This window comes from Oncorhynchus nerka, linkage group LG24, assembly GCF_034236695.1.
Source record: "Oncorhynchus nerka isolate Pitt River linkage group LG24, Oner_Uvic_2.0, whole genome shotgun sequence".
Classification (NCBI taxonomy): Eukaryota; Metazoa; Chordata; class Actinopteri; order Salmoniformes; family Salmonidae; genus Oncorhynchus; species Oncorhynchus nerka.
The window spans coordinates 62668213-62693777 of NC_088419.1; the positions used below are offsets into that span (position 1 = coordinate 62668213).

The 25565-nt window shown below is 41.4% G+C and overlaps 3 protein-coding genes across 3 annotated transcripts in view; 2 read left to right on the forward strand and 1 right to left on the reverse strand.

The window, feature by feature from the left end:
* Positions 1-3175: 3175 nt before the first annotated feature.
* Positions 3176-5175, forward strand: rpp21 (ribonuclease P 21 subunit). The gene is made up of 5 exons (XM_029632681.2): positions 3176-3488; positions 3574-3674; positions 3861-3943; positions 4164-4298; positions 4654-5175. The coding sequence occupies exons 1-5, from the start codon at positions 3432-3434 to the stop codon at positions 4767-4769; spliced, it is 492 nt and encodes a 163-aa protein (XP_029488541.1). The 5' UTR covers positions 3176-3431; the 3' UTR covers positions 4770-5175.
* Positions 5067-6589, reverse strand: aqp12 (aquaporin 12). Its single transcript, XM_029632680.2, has 3 exons — positions 5900-6589; positions 5596-5712; positions 5067-5484 (listed from the first exon to the last, which is right to left on the reverse strand). The coding sequence occupies exons 1-3, from the start codon at positions 6492-6494 to the stop codon at positions 5363-5365; spliced, it is 834 nt and encodes a 277-aa protein (XP_029488540.1). The 5' UTR covers positions 6495-6589; the 3' UTR covers positions 5067-5362.
* Positions 6590-11995: 5406 nt separating this feature from the next.
* Positions 11996-25565, forward strand: part of gpc5b (glypican 5b) — an 85159-nt gene continuing 71589 nt past the window's right edge. The window contains exons 1-2 of the mRNA XM_065009045.1: positions 11996-12460; positions 18948-19109. Of these exons, the coding sequence (XP_064865117.1) occupies positions 12295-12460; positions 18948-19109 (328 nt within the window). The 5' untranslated portion in view covers positions 11996-12294. The remainder of the gene's footprint in view (positions 12461-18947; positions 19110-25565) is intronic.

Consider the following 25565-nt stretch of genomic DNA (forward strand, 5'->3'; position numbering starts at 1 on the left):
AACCTGTAGGGCGATGAATGATAAGGATGTTTCTACGCAACACATATCTTTCAACTATGCTATGATGTTTAACATACAATTTCAATCTATCTAATCGAATAGAATCTACAGATTGCGTGTTGAAGATAAATACTTTTACTAAGAGTATTAGTATATTAGTAATTGAGTGACCCGGTCTCTCCAGATCTCCTAACAGTACTATTTCTAGAGTAAATTTTAGATCAATGCAATGCATTTTCAGCCATTCCTGAACGTGAGACCAGAAACAGGCTACCTGAGGGCTACTTGATTCTGTATCCTCACAACAAAATCTGCAGAGCTTCAATGATTTTATGCCCCAAATATTAAACATTTGTTGGTGGCAAGAAGTCTATATAATAATTTTAGCTGAAAAGCATTAAGTTGAATCTTGTGTTTTATATATCAACTCATACAGCCTGCATCATGGAATCGGTACATAAAAAATCTCTTCTCAACACTTTTGCAATCTGTATGGCACAGTTGTCAACATCCTGGTCCTCAAATGAAACTGGTGTACTTTCCTATTTTTATTCCTCCGCCAGTTTTGAACCTTTATATTGGGCAGACAGACCAGTTCCCTACCTCCTCCCGCTGCCACCCGCCTCCTCTATTTTTGGGGCAACGCTGTAATCGATTGGTTGTACTCTTGGATTGAGCAGACCTTCCCGTTCAATTCTGATAACTCCATGAAGGACATAAATTGTAATGGTAGAGTTACAATGTAATTTAAGAACAAAATACCCTTTTCGAACATCTTTCCCAGAAATACAGGTATTTTATCAACCAGCACATTTGAGTTCAGCTGTAATATTTGTTCTATCTTTTCAGGGGGATGAAATTGAAATTGTTGCCAGCTCTGCAATGCTTGTTTGAAAAAGACAGATACTTTGAAAAAAGTATCATCTTCAATTAATCGAAAATGTGCAGATTGCCATTTTTAAACAATGAATGAGCTTTTTTTATTCATCTACTTGAGAACCATTTAGGGTTCAAATAAAACTTTTGAATGAGTTTCGCTTTTAGAGAGAGGTTTAGTGCTTTTATATTTAATCATCTCAACCCACCCAATTCATATTCATTATATAGATAGGCTCGTTTTATTTTGTCTGGTTTAGTGTCCCAGATAAAGCGAAATATTTTTGGCTCATATGATTTGAAAATCAAATCATCAGGAGTAGGCAGCACCATAAAAAGTGAGTAAACTGAGATATGACTAAGGAGTTAATCAGGGCAATTTTTCCATAAATAGACAGGTGACAATAAATTGATTTAACCAAAAGCTTACCCTAACTTGGAAGAGTTCCAGTGTTGGATAGCCATAAGCAGCTAGCTGTCACGCCCTGGCCATAGAGAGGTTTTTATTCTCTATTTTGGTTAGGCCAGGGTGTGACTAGGGTGGGCATTCTATGTTCACTTTCTATGTTTTTGATTTCTGTGTTGTTTGGCGGGTGTGGTTCTCAATTAGAGGCAGCTGTCTATCATTGTCTCTGATTGAGAACCATACTTAGGTAGCCTTTTCCCACCTGTGTGGTGTGGGTAGTTATTTTCTGTTTAGTGTGGTTTGCAAATGATGGAGTTGTTTCTTTAGTGTTCAGTTTATTAAAATAATGATGAACACTTACCACGGTGCATCTTGGTCCTCACCAATGGCTGTTACACTAGCTAACATAGCATTCCTCTATTTGAGCCGGGTGTTTGAGTAGGTTAAACTAGCTAGTTGCATTCGCTAAGTGAAAGTGGAAAAAGAATATACTAAATATAGCTAGCTCTTTCTTGCTTCTCCTGAACTTGAAAAAAAAAAGTTCAACTATTGTCATTCTCTCTCTTTGAGTCAACTACTCACCACATTTTATGCACTGCTGTGCTAGCTAGCTGTAGCTTATGCTTTCAGTACTAGATTCATTCTCTGATCTTTTGATTGGGTGGAATCAGTTTATGCTGCAAGAGCTCTGAAAGGTCTGATAGGTTGGAGGACGTCCTCTGGAAGCCTCCTCGGTTTTGTATTGAAGTCAATATACCCAGAGGAGGAAGGAAACCAGTTGTCCTCCGGTGCCGCACCAGAGCGCTCTTGAAGCTATTATATACCTTCATTGCAAAACTGTGTGTTTTAATCAATTAATTGGTGACGTAATATATTTAGTATAGTTTTAGGGATGCTTGAGAGGGTAAGAACTGTTGAGGAAGAAGTATATTCAGTTCAGTTGTGAACATTTAAGAACACAGTACTATGCTTTCTTGAATATATTCACTGATGGATCTAAGGACCCTTAAACAGCGAGGACAGGTGCAGCTTTTAGCGTTCCTTAGTTTAAGGTGGCAGTGACAAAAAGAGCAACGGATAATTTATCGGTTTACACAAGGGTGTTGCTGGCCATACTCTTGACTGCAGAGTGGGTGGAGGAGGTGAGGCCAGACAGGGTAGTTATCTGCTCTGACTCTTGTGCAGCACTGATGAGCTTAAATTAATGTGTGTCTCAGAGAAAACAGTATCTATTGTATGAGGGTTTTATAGGGTGAGACATGGGGGTATTTGTCATGTTCTTCTACGTACCAGCTCATGTGGGAGTAGAGGGCAATGAAGAAATGGATGTTCTCGCCAAGCAGGATTTTAAACATCCTGATGTTGAGATGGAATTGTCAATCAGTAAAGCAGAAGCCAAGTGGTTAATAAAAACAATGGTTAAAAAATAAGGGCAAGAGTTGTGGGAAAGGGAAGACACCTGTATAAGACTCAGGAAAGGTGGTGGGCAGGGAGGTCCTCAGGTCGAGATAGAAGGGGGGAAAGTATAATCACAAGGCTGAGACTGGGTCACAAGACTCCATAGTACATTGAAAGTGGTAGGAAAACATCATACTGGGAGGTGTGATCATTTTCAAGAGGAGATGGAGACAGTGGAACATGTTATATTTAAGTGGCAGCAATATGGGAGGGAAAGGGAGAGAATGTTATTATATTTAAGGTGTAATGGGGTTGAAGAGCCAATGTTAAGTGAACTGCTGGGGAAATCTTCAGGAGATGTAGTATTTAATTATGTATTTTGTTTCCTTAGGGAGACGAGAATATTAGGTAGGATTTAGTCCTTCCCTGTTTCTGGTGCACACTCCAGTCCAGTTGGTGGCGGTAATGCACCATAAAGTTGGTTGTCAACTGCCATATAAAATCCACAAGACAGTAAAAACACCCTGGCTCCCTGGTTCAGAGGTAAATCAGTTACCAGAGGGTTTATCTAGCTATCTAACTAGAAGCTTGTGAAGCTAGCTGAATTTGAGGCTACATATTTTCCTGTTGCCTGTTAGGTAGCTTACCATTCTGGGGATACATATAACTAGCTAGCTAGCATAGCTACCTAGCTAGCCTACATAGTTAGAAGTTAGCAGGCTAATTTAGCATAGCAATCCACATCTATGTAATGGCAGCAAACTTGAAAGACAAGGAAGCCTATCAAAGACTAAACTTTCTATATCAGGTACGTTTTATTGATTTCTAGTACTTTATATTTTGCTAACTGATTTGCACAGATCGTGGTTTCATGTGATATTGATTTCTTGAAGGCTGCACACTGTGTTTTGTCTCAAACCCCTGAGAATGTGGAATTGGCTCGTTTTTACTGCTTCACTCAGAAGACCATTGCAAAACGTTTGGTGCTGAGACAGTGAGTAGACTATAACAATATCGTAAAAACTCTTGTAAGAAAAAATATGTGCTTACATTTCCATCAATAAAGGTTGCAACTTTCATGTCACGTTAAGAATACATGACAGAAATTGTCAGTTTGAAACAGGTCTGCTAAAATGATGACAACTAGGGCATGACTAGAATGTTATTGACATCTTTATAGAGACCCCTCAGTGAAAAGAACATTATGTAAGAAGTGCTGCTCTTTGCTGGTCCCAGGAGTAACTGCCACAGCCAGACAGAGAAGTAAGTATATAACTAAATAGATGGCTCATCAGCCTTCCTAATCAAAGCCAACACATTGTTGCAAGCTATTTGTCGTTCTAGTCCTTCTCAATACAAACACAGATGAAAACAGAGTTATGGTTGTACCTAGCAGTTGGAGACATATCTCATGATGAGATTTTTAAAGTACTGAGTGAGAGTCCAATGTCATTACATGTAACCCATGCTTTATTCTCTTCAGGGATTAAGTATAGAAACCGCATGACTGTGCTGCAGTGTCTCAGCTGTGGACAGAGCAAGAGGTTCCTTAACAATCCGAAGCATCGCCTGTGGGTGGACCAGTCTGAGGCCCAGCTGGAGAACCAATCACAGCCAGGTGAGGTTACCCTGAGACAACTCTACTACATTACAGTTATGGTTCATATTAGTTAGGCGCAGGACAACTAAGGACCGTCATGCATAGGTGAATTAAGAGTTGGAGTAGTCGGACTGCGTGTCAGATGCCTTCTTTGATTTCCGCAGATAGTCTTGTACGCACGACACCGGTATAAATTGCATGTTGGCTATGTGGGGAAAGATCATATATTTATTATTTCCAACGCAGGTGTATTAAAATTCAGCTTCACATTTGTTACATTTTCATCTCAAAAGTTAGCTTTTTCTTTATGCCACTTTTCATCCATCTCAGAGGAAGGCCATGCTGTTTAACATTTGTCCTGTCTGTTTTGCAGAACAAGGTCACTCCACTAAAGAGTTGCAGAAGGAGAAAGCTGATGGACCCGTATCTCAGAAATCCTCTACAGGGCCTTCCTCTACCCAGCACCAGGTGGCTCCATCAAAGCCCTAAACCTGAGCCCTGTGGCCTCGGTAGCCTAGTCACAACTGGACATAGCCTCTTTGTGTGGTATTGACACATATTTTCAACAATTTCATTTAAAAAATTTTTTATATGAGCATATTTTATTTTTTTGCTGTGTTTTTTTGCTGGTGACAACCTATTAGCATTACATCAGTGGTATTTCGGTAATGGATTATAGTTGTAATTGGTTGAGGTTGGTAAAAATGCAAAAACAAAAATGTATGGATTGAGTTTTGTGTATACCTCAACTTGTTCACAATGTACAGTAAGTTCAGGAACAACAACCAATGTTAAATGTTTAATACACATGTTTATTTAAAATAGTTATTTTCAATTGATGTATTACTTCTGAAAGAACACAGGTTGTACATGAGATATAAAATTGTATCATACATGTACAGATCTTATTATTCTATAGCCCACCCCTTTTTGTCAGTTTAACCTAAGGAGAGAATCAGCTGTTGAATATAGTGCTCAGTGCATAATGAAACATCCCAATAAGAACAAAATTGAGCATTTCATTCCTAATGCACTCTAGGTCCGTTATTGCATCAGCTGAGGTGGAGGATTTTTATATTCTTTCACTTTTTTTTATCTCCTTCCCCCTTTGGCACCCGGAAGTGGGTTTTCTGGGAATACAGCAGGTTCTTGGTAAAAATCCTGGGAATGTGGCCCATGTACAGGAGAAGGGCAAGCGTCATTCCTGAAAAGAGGATATCTGTATTACCATCTTGATAAGCAATTATGCCTCATTGTCAAGGATAAAGCCTTTTTATCAGGTGTTCGTATGTAACAAAAATGTTGTTTGACTTACCAAAAATGGGCCCAAGCCAGTAGACCACTGAGTACTCCATAAAGGTGAACCCGGGACAGTAGAAGGTAAGGCCATAGGCCAGGGAGGGGTTCAGGAAAGCCATGGTATAATCACTGGCTGAAATACAAAGAAGATGAGTTCTCCGATCATGAACTTATTAATGCAGCGATCATCTGCAAAAACAGTTTTTTTTCCTGACGCACAGATATAACATAAAGAAAACAGCATATAGGCCTATGCAACTTTAATGATCTCTTTACTGAAATCTAAGTTAGAGGCATGATTGTCATGATGGGCTACTTACCTGAATGGGAGAAGAAGGTGAGCACAGCTGCAACAAGAGGAACCCGAATCAGCGCAGAGCGACGTTTCAGGCTGAGGTATATCAGATAAAAGATGAATGCACACACACACTCAGAAAAGACCCCTTGCACCAGGGAGACACGCAGGGCTGTGCTGCACTCCCTTGACATTAGGTTCTTGATCATGTGCATGTCGTTAAGCTCCAGGGCCCAGTAGTAGCCAGCCCCAAGCAGAGCCAGGTGTGCCCCCAGGAACTGAGCAGCCAGAGCCAGCAGAGTGTGCAGAGTAGGGGTCTCCAGCAGCAGGAAATTCATCAGAGTCAGGGAGGGGTTTCCAGTGGCTCCGGCACAGATCACACCATGGGTAAGCAGCACTAAAAACAGTATGGTTAGAGTCACGTCCGGACCCAGTCCTCCTGCCCACTCGCCCACCTCTTTAATGGTCTGCACCTCCAGCCAGCATGCCACCAGCACATACGAGGCCGGAAACTCTGCTGCAACACTCAAACGAGGCCATTTTCTGAAAAGGCTTCTAAAGGCTGCACCAAACACCACAACAGCGAGAAAGTAAGCAAGGGAGACATTGAGTCCAGACATAGTTAGGTTCACCGATGATACTACACCTTGCTGGTTCTGCTCACACAATGTATGACTTGTTGCTCAGTTTGCTGTCTGTGTGATTGTGACAACGTGGCACATGGAGAAGCGTTTTTCTTATCACAGAAACACCAGCTTTTTATCCCACACCACCTGCCAAAATACACACTTCCCTTCTCAAGGTCAGGGAAGTGGCTTTGCCCCATTGATAAGGGCAAAGGACTACTGTAACTTAAACCAAATATATAGTTTATTGACACCAAGAAAAAAAGTATTGTTACCTGGTCTGATCCCACTAAAGAATATACCTTACTTTGATTCAGTTTCTCCTCTTCTTATCTATGTGTATTACTCTCAGGCCCAGACTCTAGGCAACTAAATAGGAACATGGAACATTTAGTAGAGACTGTGTATTGGTTGACTGATGAATATACAGTATCAGTAAGCTTACTTTGTATTCTTGGACCACTGAAGCGGCATTCTCACATGACATTGGCTTAGCTATTCCATAAAGAAGTATATTTATTGAATCTTATTTATTTAGCTATTTATTCTGCTATGTGTCAATCTATGTTCATTTAACATTTTAGTAATTTAGCAGACCAATGTAGACACTCCTATCCAGAGCGACTTACAATATAGTAAGTGCATACATTTTCATACAGTTCAGTCTAATCCTCCTTAACCCTTGTCTAACCCTGTACTTACAGGAATAATTGCATTGTAATATAAGGGCACTGTTAAGGTCCGTGCTATCCGGGAACCAGGGGTGGAATAAGTGCCTAATTGTCACAGTAAAAGTAAAGATACTGTAATAGAAAATGACTAAAGTAAAAATGATAGCCACCCAGTAAATTACTACTTGAGTGAAGGTCTAAAGGTATTTGGTTTTAAATGTACTTAAGTATTAAAAGTAAATGGAATTGCTAAAATGTACTTAAGTATCAACAGTAAAAGTATAAGTATAAACCAAATTCCTTATATTAAGCAAACCAGAAGGCACGGGGTTTCTTGTTTTTTAAATTTACGGATAGCCAGGGACACACTGCAACACTCAGACACCATTTACAAACGAAACATTTGTGTTTAGTGAGTCCTCCAGATCAGAGGCAGTAAGGATGACCTGAGATGTTCTCTTGATAAGTGTGTGAATTTGACCATTTTCCTGTCAAAATGTAACCAGTACTTTTGGGTGCCAGGGAAAATGTATGGAGTAAAAAGTACATTATCTTCTTTAAGAATGTAGTGAAGTCAAAGTCGGCAAAAACAAACCCAAAATGAATGATTTGTCCACCTTGGACATTGCATGTTTGAGCCTCGTTGGCGCAGTAGGCAGCGCGTCAGTCTCATAATCTGAAGGTCGTGAGTTCGAGCCTCACACGGGGCAGATGTTTTGCATAGATAGCCCTGCTACTGGCTTTATTTAAGATGTAAATTTACCTATGAATGCAAACACAGTTAATACGTCGATGATGAAGATATCAGTCCTTGAAGTTACGGAATCCATATTAGATAAACCCCTGCAGGCTGGACATGAATATATACAGTGCATTCAGAAACTATTCAGACTTATTTTAAAATTGATTAAATATTTTTTCCCTTCATCACTCTACACACAATACCCCATATTGACAAAGCAAGAACAGGTTTTTAGATTTTTTTGCAAAAAATATAATAAAATAACAGGTGCATCCTATTTCCATTAATCATCCTTGAGATTTTTCTACAACTTCATTGGAGTCTACCTGTGGTAAATTCAATTGATGGACATGATTTGGAAAGGCACACACCTCTATATAAGGTCCCACAGTTGACAGTGCAAGTCAGAGCAAAAACCAAGCCAGAAATTGTCCTTAGAGCTCTGAGACAGGTTTATTTTGTGGCACAGATGTGGGGAAGGGTACCAACAAATTTCTGCAGCATTGAAAGGGCCAAAGTACACAGTGGCCTCCATCATCATTAAATGGAAGAATTTTTGAACCACCAATACTTCCTAGAGCTGGCCACCCAGCCAAAATGAGCAATCGGGGGAGAAGGGCCTTAATGGAAGCCACTCCCCAGTAAAAGACACATGATAGTCCGCTTGGAGTTTGCCAAAAGTCACCTAAAGTCTCTCAGAACATGAGAAAAAAGATTATCTGGCCTGAATGCCAAGCTTCACGTCTGGAGGAAACCTGGCACCATCCCTATGGTGAAGCATGGTGGTGGCAGCATCATGCTGTGGGGATGTTTTTCAGCGGCAGGGACTGGGAGACTAGTCAGGATCGAGGTAAAGATGAACGGAGCAAAGTACAGAGAGATCCTTGATGAAAACCTGCTCCAGTACACTCAGGACCTCAGACTGGGACGAAGGTTCACCTTCCAACAAGACAATGCAGGGGAGGCTTCGGGACAAGTGTCTGAATGTCCTTGAGTGGCCCAGCCAGAACCCGGACTTGAACTTGATCAAACATCTCTGGAGAGACCTGAAAATAACTGTGCAGCGACGCTCCCCATTCAACCTGAGAGCTTGAGAGGATCTGCAGAGAAGAATGGGAGAAACTCCCCAAATACAGGTGTGCCAAGCTTGTAGCGTCATACCCAAGAAGACTCAAGGCTGTAATTGCTGCAAAAGGTGCTTCAACAAAGTACTAGGTTATGGGTCTGAAATACTTATGTAAATGTGATATTTCCATTTTTAATTTGTAATAAATTTGCGCAAATTTCTAAAAACCTGGTGCTATGTGGTGCTATGTGGTATTGTGTAGATTGACGAGGGGGGAAAAACCATTTAATATATATTAGAATAAGGCTGTAATGTAACAAAATGTGTTAATGTCCAGGGGTCTGAATACTTTCCAAATGCAATGTATACTGAATAAAATATAAATGAAACATGTAAAGTGTTGGTACCATGTTTCATGAGCTGAAATAAAAGATTACATATATTTTCCAAAATTCTAAAAAAGTATTTCTCTCAAAGCACACATTTGTTTACATCCCTGTTATTGAGCATCTCCTTTGCCAAGATACCTGACAAGTGTGGCATATCAAGAAGCTGATTAAACAGCATGATCATTACACCGGCGCACCTTGTGCTTGGGACAACAAAAGGCCGCTTTAAAATGTGCAATTTTGCCACACAACACAATGCCACCGAATTCTCACGTTTTGAGGTAGCATGCAATTGGCATGCTGACTGCAGGAATGTTCAGCAGAGCTATTGCCAGATAATTTAATGTTAATTTCTCTACCATAAGCCGCCTCCAACGTAATTTTTGAAAATTTGGCAGTACATCTAGCTGGCCTCACAATCGCAGACCACGTGTAAACGCCAGCCCAGGACCTCCACATCTGGCTTCTTCACCTGTGGGATTGTTTGAGACCAGCTACTCAGAGAGCTGATGAAACTGAGTATTTTTGTCTGTAATAAAGCCCTTTTGTGGGGGAAAAACTCATTCTGATTAGCTGGACCTGGCTCCCCAGTGGGTGGGCCTGGCCCCCATTTGGGTGGGCCTATGCCCTCCCAGCACCTCCCATGGCTGCGCCCCTGCCCAGTCATATGAATCCATAGATAACTCCAAATGTCATGTTATTGTTTTAAATTATCGCACAATGATTTGCCAAAACCTAAGAACAGAGAACCCAATAGGCCTACAGTACCTTCAGAAAGTATTCACACTCCTTGACTTTTTCCACATTTTGTTGTGTTACAAAGTGGGATTAAAATCAAATTAATTGTCATTTTTTGTCAACAATCTTTTTTACATTAATGGAAAATAAAAACCTAATATATTTTTATTAGGTTATTCAACCCCCTGAGTCACTACATGTTAGAATCACCTTTGGCAGTGATTACAGCTGTGAGTCTTTCTGGGTAAATCTCTAAGAGTTTTTCAAACCTGGATTGTACAATATTTCCAAATTCTTCAAGCTCTATCAAATTGATTGTTGATCATTGCTAGACAGCCATTTTCAAGTCTTGCCATAGATTGCCAAGCCTATTTAAGTCTAAACTGTAACCAGCCCCTCAGGAACATTCAATGTGTTGTTGGTAAGTAACTCCAGTGTGTATTTGGCATCACGTTTTAGGTTACTGTCCTGCTGAAAGGTGGACTTGTCTCCCAGTGTCTGTTGGAAAGCAGACTGAACCAGGTTTTTCTCTAGGACTTTGCCTGTGCGTAGCTTTATTCCTTTTATTTTTATCCTAAAAAACTCCATAGTCCTTGCTGATGACAAGCATACCCATAACATGATGCAGCCACTACCAATTCTTGAAAATATGAAGAGTGTCAGGTGTGTGCATACTGGTGGTGAAGTCAGGTGCAGGAGAGCAGAGAATTGTGAACAGGCGCACACTTTATTACGGTAGGAGAGATATACAGATGGACACAGCTGCGTCAAAAACGTCCTCCAGCCAACAAGGCAAAGTGTGTAGAGCGCACAAATGTCACACATAAATGTTTAGCAATACAAATACGCTTCGTGAAAACCCACAGAACATAACAAACGCTTAGGCTAGTGCTACAACACCTAACACACAACTAATTTCACACAAAGACATGAGGGGGATCAGAGGAATAAATACAATTAGTGTGATTGGGGAATGCAAACCAGGTGTGAATGGAACAAGACAAAACCAATGGATAATTGAAGAATGGAGATTTGTGGAGTAACTACAATGTTATTGATGCATCCTCCGTTTTCTCCTATCACAGACATTTAACTCCGTAACGGTTTTAAAATCACCGTTGGCTTCATGGTGAAATCCCTGAGCGGTTTCCTTCTTCTCCGTTAACTGGGTTAGGAAGAACTCTTGTATCTTTATAGTGACTGGAATTATTGATACACCATCCAAAGTGTAATTAATAACTTCCCCATACTCAAAGGGATATTCAATGTCTGCTTTTTTATTTGAACCCATCTACCAATAGGTGCACTTCTTTCGAGGCATTGGAAAACCTCTCTCGTCTTTGTCGTTGAATCTGTGCTTGAAATTCACTGCTCAACTGAGGGACCTTACAGATATTTTGTTTAATAAAAAAAATATATATATATGTATTTAACTTTATTTAATTGTACGTGTTGGGTACAGAGATGGGGTAGTCATTCAAAAATCATGTTGACACCATTATTGCGCTCAGAGTTAATCCATGCAATTTATCATGTGACACTGCTAACACATTTTTACTCCTAACTCTATTTAGGCTTGCCATAACAAAGGAGTTGAATTCTTATTGACTCGAGATTTCAGCTTTTTATTTGTTTTTCATTTGTAACAATTTCTGAAAACAATTCACTTTGACATTATGGGAGTCGATCAGTGACACAAAATCTAAATCTAATCCATTTTAAATTCAGGCTGGAACACAACAAAAAGTGTGAAAAGTCAAGGGGTGTGAATACTTTCTGAAGAAACGAATATGTTTTTTTTTTGCTGTCTTGTGTGTGATGTTTCAGACCGAGCATTTCAATAGTGTATGTTGGTTTGCACGGTGTGTACGTGTACGTGTCTGTGATATTCAGAGAGAGAGAGAGAGAGCGAGCGAGAGAGTGCACAGCTGTAACCTACCAAAGAACGGTGTTGCACTTTCTGAAGCACATGGATTTTAAGGTGATAGCCTACTTAGAGTGTAAACGTCGTGCGCTCTATTGAACAGACCCAAGAATGTGAAATTGGAACAGACCGATGCAGTTGATAAGGACAGCGAATTTGTTTTGGGATTGTATTTGGCTACTTTAATAGCCTATTAGGCTACTTTTACAAACGGCCATACCACTGCCAGGATACCTTCATAGTCTATCTGATTGAAATGGTGCAATGTTCCGAAGGATACTCCAACGCGTTGACTTTTGGTTGATTTGGGTAACAGTTGTACTATGTGGAGCTTCTGGTGCAGGAGCGCACAGTTGCCATGAGGTTAAAACGGCTTTCCAATTGCGCCAGATCGGCTCATTGAAATGGGTCCCCGAGGCACCTGGAACAGGTTAGTGCGCACTTGATCTAGCAGGTCCTAACACATGTTGTGTCCAGGAGCCAGATTCCCGCCGCTTGTGCACCTGTGCGTGCTGTGCACCCGTTTCTTTTCCATTCTTTTCCTTAAGGTATTGATACCTCAAAATCATAGAAATGTACAAATTGTTTACATTAATGTTAAGTGTCATTTAGCCTGTTCATTTTTCAGAAAAAAATGAAGTTCTTACTCATGTAAAAGCTTACACACCCTGTGCTGTGAATAGGACAAATACACATAGTGAACAATGACGTATAGGCTACTTCATTGGTAGTGACAGCAGTAATGCGCTCATAGGATCGTTCACATTGTCAAAACTCGCACAAATACATTGCAAGCTTACTCAAGTTTTCTGTCTGATACTGAAATTATATTTCCTTTCCACATTAATGCATGTCGTCCTCCTGATCCGAATATATTTTCCGGCTACATCAGACAGAGATATGCCAATGAAAATGTTATAGGTTAGGTGATGGATGGCAAAATGAGCAAAAACTGTGACAAAGATTCAAGAGAAAGATTCAAGCAAAACTGCCTAGCAAGTAGGCCTAATAGTTAATGCTTTATCTTTGTGTATAAATCATAACTCCAAGAACTGGATATGAGTCCCAAGGGTCCCAATCTTTTCTTTTTTTTCTTTTCAAATACTGAGCTTATTATATGGATGCAATGGCCATAACTGTCATAATCAATAACATTGCAGTTATATCAGCTCATAATTCAGCAAACACCAAAAAAGCATTCACACAATTTCAACCAATGTTCAATAATTGTTTATTAAAGTTGTATAAACTAAACACCTACTACACAGATTATAAACAACTTGAAAGTTAGAAGCCCCTTCATAAATATTTTTAAGGATACCTTCAAATGAAGTGTGAGTCAAAACCATTTTGCAATTTAGTTTGGAGATAGTATCATAATCAAATATCCCATTAAAACCAAATAAATACACAAATGCACACAAATATTCTCTCTGTCTCTCTCTCCTCATCTATATTGGTCAGACCCGAGCCCCAGGGGCCACAATAACTGAGCCGCGTGTTGTGTGTGATCATCTACAGTACATATACAGGTCATTAGGTTTAATAGACTGCTTGTCCTGCTCGAACATCATGGCTATACTTTATACTTCGCCTTTTATGGGGTACAAACTTGTTGTTTTGCATATCAATTTCATGTTGTCTCAATGGCACACGTAGATAAATATAAGGAATTTGAAATAATTTTGATACTTAAGTATATTTCAAACCAAATACTTTCAGACTTTTACTTTTAGTATTTTACTGGGTGACTTTCACTTTTACTTGAGTCCTTTTCTATTAAGGTATATTTACTTTTACTCAAGTATGACAATTGGGTACTTTTTCTACCACTAATAGAAAGTCTACACCTCCTTGAACTTTTAAAATGTTTTGTTGTGTTACAAAGTGGGATTTAAATAGATTTCATTGAAATATTTTGTCATTGATTTATTCCATAATGTCCAAAAAATATTCAAAATAAATATTCAAAATACACAAAATATTCCATAATGTCAAAGTGAAAAGAAAATTCTACACATTTTTACGAAGTAATAAAAATGGAATAACAAAAATATAGTAATTGCGCAAGTATTCACTCCCTTTGTTTAGGCAAGCCTAAATCAGTCTGTGTGAAGTAATTATTTTTTTAATGACTACCCCTTTCTCTGTCCCCCGTACATGCAACATCTGTAAGGTCCTTCAGTCAGGTATTGAATTTCAAGCACAGATTCAAATACAAAAACCTGGGAGCTTTTCGAAAAGCCTCAGTGATTGGTAGATGGGTAACAATAGCAAATCAGACATTGAATATTAGGGCTCCCGAGTGGTGCAACGGTCTAAGGCACTGCATCTCAGTGCTAGAGGCCCTACAGACCCTGGTTCAACCCTGGGCTGTATTACATCCGGCTGTGTTCGGGAGTCCCATAGGGCAGCGCACAATTGTCCCAGTGTTGTCTGGGGTAGGGTTTGACCAGGCTGTCATTGAAAATAAGAATTTGTTCTTATCTGACTTGCCTAATTAAAAAATTAAAATGTATCTTTAAGCATGGTCAAGTTAATAATTATACTGTGGATGATGTATTAAACCACTCAGACACAAAAATGATGCAGTCGTCCTTCTGAACTGAGCTTGAGGACAGGAAGGAAACTGATTAGAGATGTCATCATGAGGTCATTGGTGATATTAAACAGCTACAGAGTTCAATGGCCTAAATGACAGAGTGAAAAGAAGAATACAGATATACAGAATATGTGCAAGGCACTAAAGTAATACTGCAAAAAAACAATGCAAAGGAATATACTTTTTGGTCAAAATGCAAATCCTTATGTTTGGGGCAATTCTAACACAACACATCACTGAGCAACTGCTTCTTTACTTTCAAGCACGGGGAGTTTTTCAGGATGAAAAGAAACAGGATGGAGCTAAGCACAGGGAAAATTCAGCTAAGCACCTGCTTCAGTCTGCTTTACACCAGAGACTGGAGAGGAATTCACCTTTCAGCAGGACAATGACCTTCAACACAAAGCAACATCTACACTGGAGTTGCTTACCAAGAAGAGTGTTCCTGAGGGGCCAAGTTACATTATTGACTTAAATATGCTTGAAAATCTATGGCAAGACTTGAAAATGGTTGTCTTGCCATGATCCCTAACACTTTTAACAGAGGTTAAATAATTAAAAAAATAATAAATAGCCAATATCGCACAATACAGATGTGCAAAGCTCTTATAAGACTTACCCAAGAAGACTCACAGCTGTAATTGCTGCCAAATGGGTTTCTAACATGTATTTACACATGAGCGGGAATACTTATCTAATCAAGGTATATTTGTGTTTTATTTTTCATGTATTTTTCTTCTACTTACATAGTATTTTGTGTAGATCATTGACATACAATTAACAAAATAAAATGTAAAAAAAAACATCGGGGGGAGTTGTAAACTTTATACAGTGGGGCAAAGAAGTATTTAGTCAGTTACCAATTGTACAAGTTCTCCCACTTAAAAAGATGATAGTGGCCTGTCATTTTCATCATAGGTACACTTCAACTAAGACAGACAAAATGAGAAAAAAAAATCCAGAAAATCACATTGTAGGATTTTTCATGAATTTATTTGCAAATTATGGTGGAAAATAAGTATTTGGTCAATAACAAAAGTTTATCTCAATACTTTGTTATATACCCTTTGTTGGCAATGACAGAGGTCAAATGTTTTCTGTAAGTCTTCACAAGGTTTTCACACACTGTTGCTGGTATTTTGTCCCATTCCTCCATGCAGATCTCCTCTAGAGCAGTGATGTTTTGGGGCTGTTGCTGAGCAACATGGACTTTCAACTCCCTCCAAAGATGTTCTATGGGGTTGAGATCTGGAGACTGGCTAGGCCACTCCAGGACCTTGAAATGCTTCTTACGAAGCCACTCCTTCGCTGCCCGGCCGGTGTGTTTGGGATCATTGTCATGCTGAAAGACCCAGCCACGTTTCATCTTCAATGCCCTTGCTGATGGAAGGAGGTTTTCACTTAAATCTCACGATACATGGCCCCATTCATTCTTTCCTTTACAGGGATCAGTTGTCCTGGTCCCTTTGCAGAAAAACAGCCCAAAAGCATGATGTTTCCACCCCCATGCTTCACAGGAGGTATGGTGTTCTTTGGATGCAACTCAGCATTCTTTGTCCTCCAAACACGACGAGTTGAGTTTTTACCAAAAAGTTATATTTTGGTTTCATCTGACCATATGACATTCTCCCAATCTTCTTCTGGATCATCCAAATGCTCTCTAGCAAACTTCCGACGGGCCTGGACATGTACTGGCTTAAGCAGGGGGACACGTCTGGCACTGCAGGATTTGAGTCCCTGGCGGCGTAGTGTGTTACTGATGGTAGGCTTTGTTACTTTGGTCTCAGCTCTCTGCAGGTCATTCACTAGGTCCCCCCGTGTGGTTCTGGGATTTTGCTCACCGTTCTTGTGATAATTTTGACCCCACGGGGTGAGATTTTGCGTGGAGCCCCAGATCGAGGGAGATTATCAGTGGTCTTGTATGTCTTCCATTTCCTAATAATTGCTCCCACAGTTGATTTCTTCAAACCAAGCTGCTTACCTATTGCAGATTCAGTCTTCCCAGCCTGGTGCAGGTCTATAATTTTGTTTCTGGTGTCCTTTGACAGCTCTTTGGTCTTGGCCATAGTGGAGTTTGGAGTGTGACTGTTTGAGGTTGTGGACAGGTGTCTTTTATACTGATAACAAGTTCAAACAGGTGCCATTAATACAGGTAACGAGTGGAGGACAGAGGAGCCTTTTAATTAAGAAGTTACAGGTCTGTGAGAGCCAGAAATCTTGCTAGTTTGTAGGTTACCAAATACTTATTTTCCACCATAATTTGCAAATAAATTCATTAAAAATCTTACAATGGGATTTTCTGTTTTTTTTCTTCTCATTTTGTCTGTCATAGTTGAAGTGTACCTATGATGAAAATTACAGACCTCTCTCATCTTTTTAAGTGGGAGAACTTGCACAATTGGTGGCTGTCTAAATACTTTTTTTGCCCCACTGTATATGCACTGTATATTCATGTGTGGTATCGTATGATCACTGTGCCTTTTGGAAAGTACCCCAGTGTTTAACTGATTTATTTCAGTCTTAATAAGCCGCCTGTTCCTGTGTCCCTCTGCAGTGTCTATCACTTGCACTGTGGTATTTTAATGTACAGTGCATGCATAACATCTTGTCCTTGGGGGAAAGTGTCACAGACACTGAATCCAGCCACAGCAATGCATTCTGGGGCAAATGGGGGCTGACTCCAACAGCTGAGGAGACACTGGGCTTTGTCTATTAGCACCCTGAGCTCCTTTCCCTTCACTGCTGTTTGCCCTCATCCTTATTAACTGTCACACACATTGTTTGCATAAGTTGGTTAGAAAGTTTAGCAGGTAGAGGAAGCACAGAAAATAGAATGAGATGCTCGTATGCATTTAGAGGGTGATCACATCGAGGAGTGGATGTACGGGTGGGTTGTGGAAGATGTTTTTCACCACTGTGCTGCCGATGCCCAGTAGTGTAGGGCATGTTGTGGTGGTAGTGGGGATTGGGAAGGGGCCTGCTTTTTCCCATCTCGTGATCCCAATCAGCTGTTCTTCAGCTTGGTTTATAGTAGCTTGTCAATGTCAGATTCCTCACACAGGAGACGAGGACGGTAATGATGAACCCTCACGCTTTCACTGCCTCTCAACCCCCTCTCAGGAGCTTGCTGTGAATGTGTATGACACTGTGTCCTGTCCTCCTCATCGCTCAGCTCACCTCCAATTCTGTCCTCATACGTGGGATTGAAAGACATGTGAGATTTACTGTTTACTGTTTAAGACTTACTTTTAAGTCATATGAACATGCAGCAGTTGTATTGGGCCTTCTGAGCCTGAGAAAAGCCATACTTGCGAGGACCAGACAGACATTGCTATTTCACACAACTGTGATAACATTTTGATACTTGAACAACAGAACATCCAGTGCATGTAAGTCTACATCAGCTGTCATCAGTCACATGATTGATTTGTTCACACAATGCTGTCATGATTGACACGTCCAGTGATTTAGGCCTGGTTGAGTTTTTAAGCATGTTAACTCTGGTGAGCTTAAACTCAGCTGCATCGCTCCGTTCCTCTCTCTGCCCTGTTGGAGCTCTTTGGACTTTGATTCAGCCAGTTCTGGCCAGATAGCCAAAGTCTATTTCTGAAGCTCTTTTTCTCTCTCTCTCGTTCCTGGCTCCACTTTCACATGCTGGTGTATTAGTTTCATATGGGAGATCAAGCTGATGGTGAGCCAGCTTGGGGGGGGGGGGGGGGGGGTGAGCGAGGACATCGGCTAGAGTGGCTAAGGGGTGCCAGGGTCACCCTGGACCTCATCCAAATTAGATTGTATTAGGGGACTCTTTGTTAACTGAAAGAGATAGATAGAGGACTCATCTCTGTATCTGTGCCATTATAGCGTCTGTGACAGCATGGGCAGTGCAATTGAGGTTGTCTACATTTTAAGGTAGTCCATTTTCTTCTTCTTCATTGGCTGATTGTTCCCAACTCATAGGAATCCCCACCCAGTTGACTACTTTAAAATGGTGAAAGACCTCAATGGCAATGTCCATGCTATCTCTATGACAACATCACAACTCCGATATATAGTACATTTCTTTCAAAGTTGCCGAAATGCCACCTGCGTCCACGTATATCAGTGAATTCGTAACAACTTAACCATTAAAAACTTCTATTGCAATTACATTTTTTGTTGAACAAATTCAACACTCTCTCTTTGACCTCTATACAGAAATTCCTCACTATGTGGGCTTGTTTTTATGGACAGATTTTGGGCGGAGTAAAACCTCTCGCTTCGCTTCTTCCTCTCTAGTCAGGTTTGTTGTTATAATGTGTTTCCTCTTCTTTCCCAGATGGCGAGCTGCAGATCTGCAAGCACCCAGGCCCGTCATGTTGCACACGCAAGATGGAGGAGAGTTACCAGGCAGCAGTGCGCAGAGAGACTCTCCAGAACATCCGTTCCTACAGCTTTGAGCTCAAGTACCTCATTGTGGGCCATTCCTCTGCCTTCCAGGGTAAGGATATGGGGGGCCTGTGGGACAGGGCGAGGAGAGGGGAGTGGGATGATGTTAGAATATATTCAACAAAAAATGTAATTGCTATTGAAGTCTCTTAATGGTTAGGTTGTTACGAATTCACTGATATCCCGAGAGAGCCATGATTCACTGAGAACCACTTCAGTGGCATTTGATATTGGTTTTGTATGGTTCAATATTGGCTTTTAAAGCAAATATTTAGCCAGGCCTCACATTGAGAAATTAATAACTTGACTACTGCGCTCTGTATCTCTGTCTATAGCTTTCTGTCTTTCTAGATGTCTGAGTCTGTCTCTGTCACACACACACTCTCTCTCTCTCTCTCTCTCTCTCTCTCTCTCTCTCTCTCTCTCTCTTTCTCTCTCTCTCTCTCTATTCAGCCATGTAGAGTAGAGAATACACAGCAGGTCTTGTTCTGAACCAATGAAAGACAGGGAGGGAAAAATGTTTACATTCACTGAGTATCCCTGGAGATGTGTTAACATTTGAATCAATCTGTCTCTCTAACGAGCTGTCCTGAATGGGAGGGAAGAATAGTGGGGTTATCCTGCTCTGCTTTTCACAGAGAGGGCTGCTGGGCGGTTGCCTGGCTACCCAAACTCCTTGCTCCTGCCAAACTCTATGCCCGCCCACGGACGTTAGTTTCTTCTCCGCAATGAGTCTGGATCTGAGTACCTTCCCTACTATTTCTAGAATGGCAATACATTCTAGATCGTTTGATTGCTCCCAGAAACCGATGGGGGGGCCAGACGTTTATAAAATTGATACTCTGATTGGTTAGAGATCCAATCGCTGATTACTTAGTTTTATACAATATCCCTCATTTTGATGTCAACACAAACGACTTCAATGATTGCAGTCTCAGACTGAAGTATGTAGCGAATGATAGAGCAGCGGAATAATTCAGTTTGAGACGTCAGGCAAGCTGGGTGGCTGGTCCCTGTCTTCTCAGAAAGGGAGGCTTTCTAGGCCTTTTATCTCTGCTGAAAGACAGATGATGTCAGTGAGTGATGTGAACAGTGTCCTCTGAGGATGCCTGCCAGGTCACTGCTCACTGGGCTTTCAGCAGTGGGTTTGCTGAGGTAACCTGATCTAATTGGCTTCTAGAATAAGGAATCTCATTACAACAAACATTTCACACAAAGCATTATCGTAGCAGTTTACATGTATGTGTGTATGTGTTTATATGTGTTTACATGTATTTTTGTTTTGTGTCTGTTTCTGTGGATGTATGCTGTGTGTACAATGTGTTTAAGTGCCTCAAACCTGATGCAGTTGGAGTTCAGAGGAAGTACACTCGAAAATGTTAATATTAGCATATTTTGCTGTCATTCTGTATCACTTTCAGATGTGATCAGTAGCCTTTTGCTGTACTTCTTAATGTGTATATAATGTTCGCAGCATTTTGTTTACTGCTGTATTCCCTCTCTACTGAGTACTTCTGTAAACGCTAACCTCTGGTCCCCCTGACATCTGCTTCATTTCATCTCTCCTCTGAAGCCTCTCACAAATTGGTCTCTGGGAAAAGATCTAAGGTCCTGCCATCTACTTGTGAGAAATAGGTGATGGACACTAATGGTTACAAATGTGATTCATGAGTTACATCTGAACCTCATTTTGACCAGGCTCAGAATGCGCCATAACACCCAATGACCATTCAGCAGCCTAAATAAGCTTGAGTTAAGGATTGAGGTTTGAGGTTGAGGCTTTAGGCTGTTGCAGGGCCTATACCGGTCTGTATCCCTACACTCCATGCCCACCACCAAAGACTACACATTTACCCAAGTACCTAAGCGCTACTTGTTGAAACCCTCAGAGGTTAGAGTAGATTGGACAGACTTACTGACACAACCCTGCCAGGCGGTGCAGAGACATGACACTGATCTTGCCATTTAGAACCTGCCAAGCTCAAACTTATGACCAGGGTGTGTCTTGGCCCAATGTGGGTGTTGGGGGTGGGAATGGGGACCAGGCAGGGCATATGGGGTCAGCACTGCAGAGACCTAGGATATCCCCTTCAATCTGTCCCATTAAGGAGCCTATAGCATGAATGGACGACATGGCCAGGACAGGAGTCAGGATAGCAGTCTTGGGACTCAGTAGTCAGTTATGGTGCTTGATGACCTGCATGCCCTCCTGTCCAGGCTGCTGGTCTGACCCTATCACAGATGAGCATGGGCTCATCACATGATCCCTAAGTAATCCCTGCCCTGTCACTCGATGCCCCTGTGTTTTGGACGCCGTTGCTAGGATAGGATACGTCCACATAGGGAAAAGAGTTGGAGATCCCTGATTCAGTGCACCTGGTTTTGAAAAGTGAGACTTATGGATCGCACACCTTCCCGTCACCGCTCACCTCTGCCCCTCCCCCCCGCCCTCTGTCTGTGGCCCACATAGGGTTAAGATCTCCAGCTTCCGTCCAGGAACCTGGAGGTGCGAACCAGTATCACATTTACAGCTCGGTCGTTCCCACACCCGATTTGCTGCGCTGTGTGTATGTGTGTGTTTGTGTGAATATACAGTATACATATGTTCCTGCATTGGTGTGTCATTGGAAGCCTGTCACTCTCTCTGTAACTCTATATTGGTAGTTGCAGCGTGGCTTAACCTTCATGACAGGCTCTTGTGGAACTGATTTGCACACATAATTGGAAACGCATGTGGGTGAAACTGAGAAGACTGAGGAGGAGTCCGTCCTGACATGAGACTACAGTTGTAGGTTGTCGTCTGTCTGTGTAAAGGGCACCCAGAGGCACCTCATGGAAATGGTTTGTGTCCCACACACGGGAATGTCTGAACCAGCCCTCTTGTTGGAAACACTCAAGAATGCAGATATAGCATGGTCAAATCATTTATCATAGTACATTTCAAATACTGTTTTTGTGTGTCTGTAAATCAGGGACAAAAACAACCACAATTTCACAACCTTTAAACGTTCATATGTCTGTGATGATCAGTGGATTGTTTCTTGACGTTAGGATGATATGAGTAGCACCTCTGATCCTCTGTCTCCATCTCAGTCTCCAGTCTGCTACATATCCAGGTTCCCTGGTGTCAGAGTATGGGGTATACCCGTGGCCGTGAGTCCAAGCTGGTCACACAGGGATACATTTGGCCCTGGAAACTGTAGACTGCATGCCAGTCATCTGTGTCTTACCGGGTCCCTTTGATTCCAGTCAGCTCCTAGGTTATATGAGCCAGCAGTAGACATATTAGAGAGAGAGGCCCTCCAGAGCAGCTTGACTGGCTTGCCGGGGACAGGACAGTGCCCCTGCTACACCCTGGTACCATGTTCCAGAACCTCCATTTAGTTTTAGGCTCATCCCATTTAACCAAATTATCCAAAGCTGGGTTGTTGAGATGTTGGAAATGAAAAAAAATAAAAAATAACATAAATTTCAAAAACAGGGTTTGGATTTAGTATGGCCAATTGTACAATAGAATAGTACAGTAGTCAGTCAGGGTATGTGTATGAGCTGTGAATGGTAAAGGGCTAATTAGTGTCCCTACTGGTCTCCCTCTGTATGTACAGGATGTTTTCATTAGGTCTCCTCTTAGTCCTCAGCCTGCAGCTGCTCTCCAGCTCTTCCTTTTCCCACAGTTTGAGTAAATACTTCCTATCAACCTGGGAAACACCACAGCCCACTAAACCTGGGCTATGCTCATAGACTGTGACTATTCTGGTCATGAGTGGGACATTCTCGGACAGTGGCTGGCTTTGTGCATGGAGGATTTGCCTATACATTGTAGGAGGGTGGTGCAAGTCTTCTCAAGTTGGTTTTATTGACAGTAGAAAATTAGATTCCACTGAACTGCAATAGTTGTATCTTTTCCAATCCATGACATGGTACTCCTTAGTGTTGCTCACTCAACTGTCTTGTGTGCATCATTAAGGAAGGAGGCATTGGCACGGTTCTGTCATTGAAGACTCAGGTGCAGCTGAACGGTTCACTTGATATGGATGAAAATACCCAGGGGGAAAATGCTGACAGTCTGCACTTGAACTTCATAGTCATTGTTTGATTTCAAATCCAAGCCCCAAAAAGTAAAAAAGGGTTCACTGTCCCAATAATTACAGAGGGCACTGTAATTCATATCATAGGCCTACTAGTACTGTAGAGCTCTTTTTACTTGCACACAATATAGCTGGACCACCCCATCCTGTCCCTAGGGGTCCACAGCACTGCAGCGCCCCAACCCAACACACCCCACTCAGCTTTACGATCTTAGTGAAACATTCATGATTGGTTTCAGGTGTGATAGGCCAAGGCCAGAGTGTCAGCCAACATTACGGCAGACCCCCAGGGCCAGGACTGAGCAGCCGAGCAGCTAGGGATTGCCCACAATAGGTATCTCCCCTGACGTGGGCATGTTTTCAATATAGACTCCTTTTGTCATACAGTATTCCATATAAGCCATCTAGACCTTATGAAAATTGCACAGTATACCTGTAATCTTGTAATATATCAAATCTAGTGATACATGACTTGACATTTCTGCCATTCATTGTGATATTGTGGAAGGATAACCAACCTAATGAATCATTCCAAAATTAAATCTAGAACCGGCTTCCTATTTCCAACAAAGCATCCTTCACTCATGCTGCCAAACATACCCTCGTAAAACTGACTATCCTACCGATCCTTGACTTCGGCGATGTCATTTATAAAATAGCCTCCAACACTCTAATCAGCAAATTGGACACAGTCTATCACAGCGCAATCCATTTTGTCACCAAAGCTCCATATACTACCAACCACTGCGACCTGTATGTTCTCGTTGGCTGGTCCGCGCTTCATATTCGTCGCCAGCCCACTGGCTCCAGGTCGTCTATAAGTCTTTGCTAGGTAAACTTTAAGCATCAGCTGTCAGAGCAGCTCACTGATGATCACTGCACCTGTACATAGCCCATCTGTAAATAGCCCATCCAACTACCTCATCCCCATATTGTTATTATTATGTATTTCTTTGCTCCTTTGCACCCCAGTATCTCTACTTGCGCATTCATCTTCTGCACATCTATCACTCCAGTGTTTAATTGCTGAATTGTAATTACTTCGCCACTACAGCCTATTTATTGCTTTACCTCCCTAATCTTACCTCATTTGCACACACTGTATATAGATTTTTTTCTTCTATTGTGTTATTGACTGTATGTTTGTTTAATCAATGTGGAACTCTGTGTTGTTGTTTGTGTCGCAATGCTTTGCTTTATCTTGGCCAGGTCGCAGTTGTAAATGAGAACTTGTTCTCAACTGGCCTACCTGGTTAAATAAAGGTGAAATAAATAAATAAACCTTCCAATGAATGGAAATGCATTTGTTAGCCGCTATGAATGCTATGTTACACAGTTTCTTCTGAAAACAGTCTCCAGTATCCACATTTCCAAGCAAACATAAACAGAGAGAAGGGGGAATCTGTAGACATGCAGAGAAAAAACAACATACACTTTTCCAGAATTCAGCCGGCCTTCACAAGAGAATAACATATCCATGATATTCAGTTTTACTGGCATATAGCACATTCTGTGGATAGTCTTAAACTGCAGTAATTTATGCTTGAGATCATATGAACATGACTGGGCATTCAAACATACACTATAAATACAAAAGTATGTGGACACCCCTTCAAATGAGTGGATTTGGCCATTTCAGCCACACCCATTGCTGACAGGTGTATAAAATCGAGCACACAGCCATGCAACCTCCATAGACAAACATTGCCAGTAGAGTGGCCTTACTGAAGAGCTTAATGACTTTCAACGTGGCACCGTCATAGGATGCCACCTTTGCAACTAATCAGTGCGTCAAATTTCTGCCCTGCTAGAGCTGCCCTGGTCAACTGTAAGTGTTGTTATTGTGAAGTGGAAACCTCTAGGAGCAACAACGGCTCAGCCGCAAAGTGGTAGGCCACACAAGCTCACAGAACGGAACTGCTGAGTGCTGAAGTGCGTCTGTCCTCGGTTGCAACACTCACTACCGAATTCCAAACTGCCTCTGGAACGAACGTCAGCGAAAGAACTGTTCGTCGGGAGCTTCATGAAATGGGTTTCCGCACACAAGCCTAAGTTCACCATGCGCAATGCCAAGCGTCGGCTGGAGTGGTGTAAAGCTCGCAGCCATTGGTCTCTGGAGCAGTGGAAACCTGTTCAGATAAGACATGACAAAGAAATACCTTGCTGTACATTTATACATTAAATTATCCAAGAATATAATAAATGGTTCAATAATTGAAATTACCATTATTCCCAGATCCCAGACTCTGGCCTACCTATCAAATCAAGATGGAACTTTGTATCCATTCACTGATTGTTATAATATACTACAAAATGTGTCACCATCTGGTCCTGCTAAGACATGATGAGCATAGTGTTGTATACTGACTGTGCACCATGAGAGTGAAGCCTGCAGATATGTTTATACCGTGTCAGTGTGA

What these genes read in the sequence shown, in the direction of transcription:
- rpp21 (XM_029632681.2), top strand. Translation starts at nt 3,432, where the DNA reads ATGGCAGCAAACTTGAAAGACAAGGAAGCCTATCAAAGACTAAACTTT. An exon ending in AAACGTTTGGTGCTGAGACA is followed by an intron (nt 3,675 to 3,860) that starts GTGAGTAGACTA and finishes ACATCTTTATAG; the next exon opens with AGACCCCTCAGTGAAAAGAA. An exon ending in GGAGAACCAATCACAGCCAG is followed by an intron (nt 4,299 to 4,653) that starts GTGAGGTTACCC and finishes TCTGTTTTGCAG; the next exon opens with AACAAGGTCACTCCACTAAA.
- aqp12 (XM_029632680.2), bottom strand. Translation starts at nt 6,494, where the DNA reads ATGTCTGGACTCAATGTCTCCCTTGCTTACTTTCTCGCTGTTGTGGTG. An exon ending in CACCTTCTTCTCCCATTCAG is followed by an intron (nt 5,713 to 5,899) that starts GTAAGTAGCCCA and finishes TTTGTATTTCAG; the next exon opens with CCAGTGATTATACCATGGCT. An exon ending in CTGGCTTGGGCCCATTTTTG is followed by an intron (nt 5,485 to 5,595) that starts GTAAGTCAAACA and finishes TCCTCTTTTCAG; the next exon opens with GAATGACGCTTGCCCTTCTC.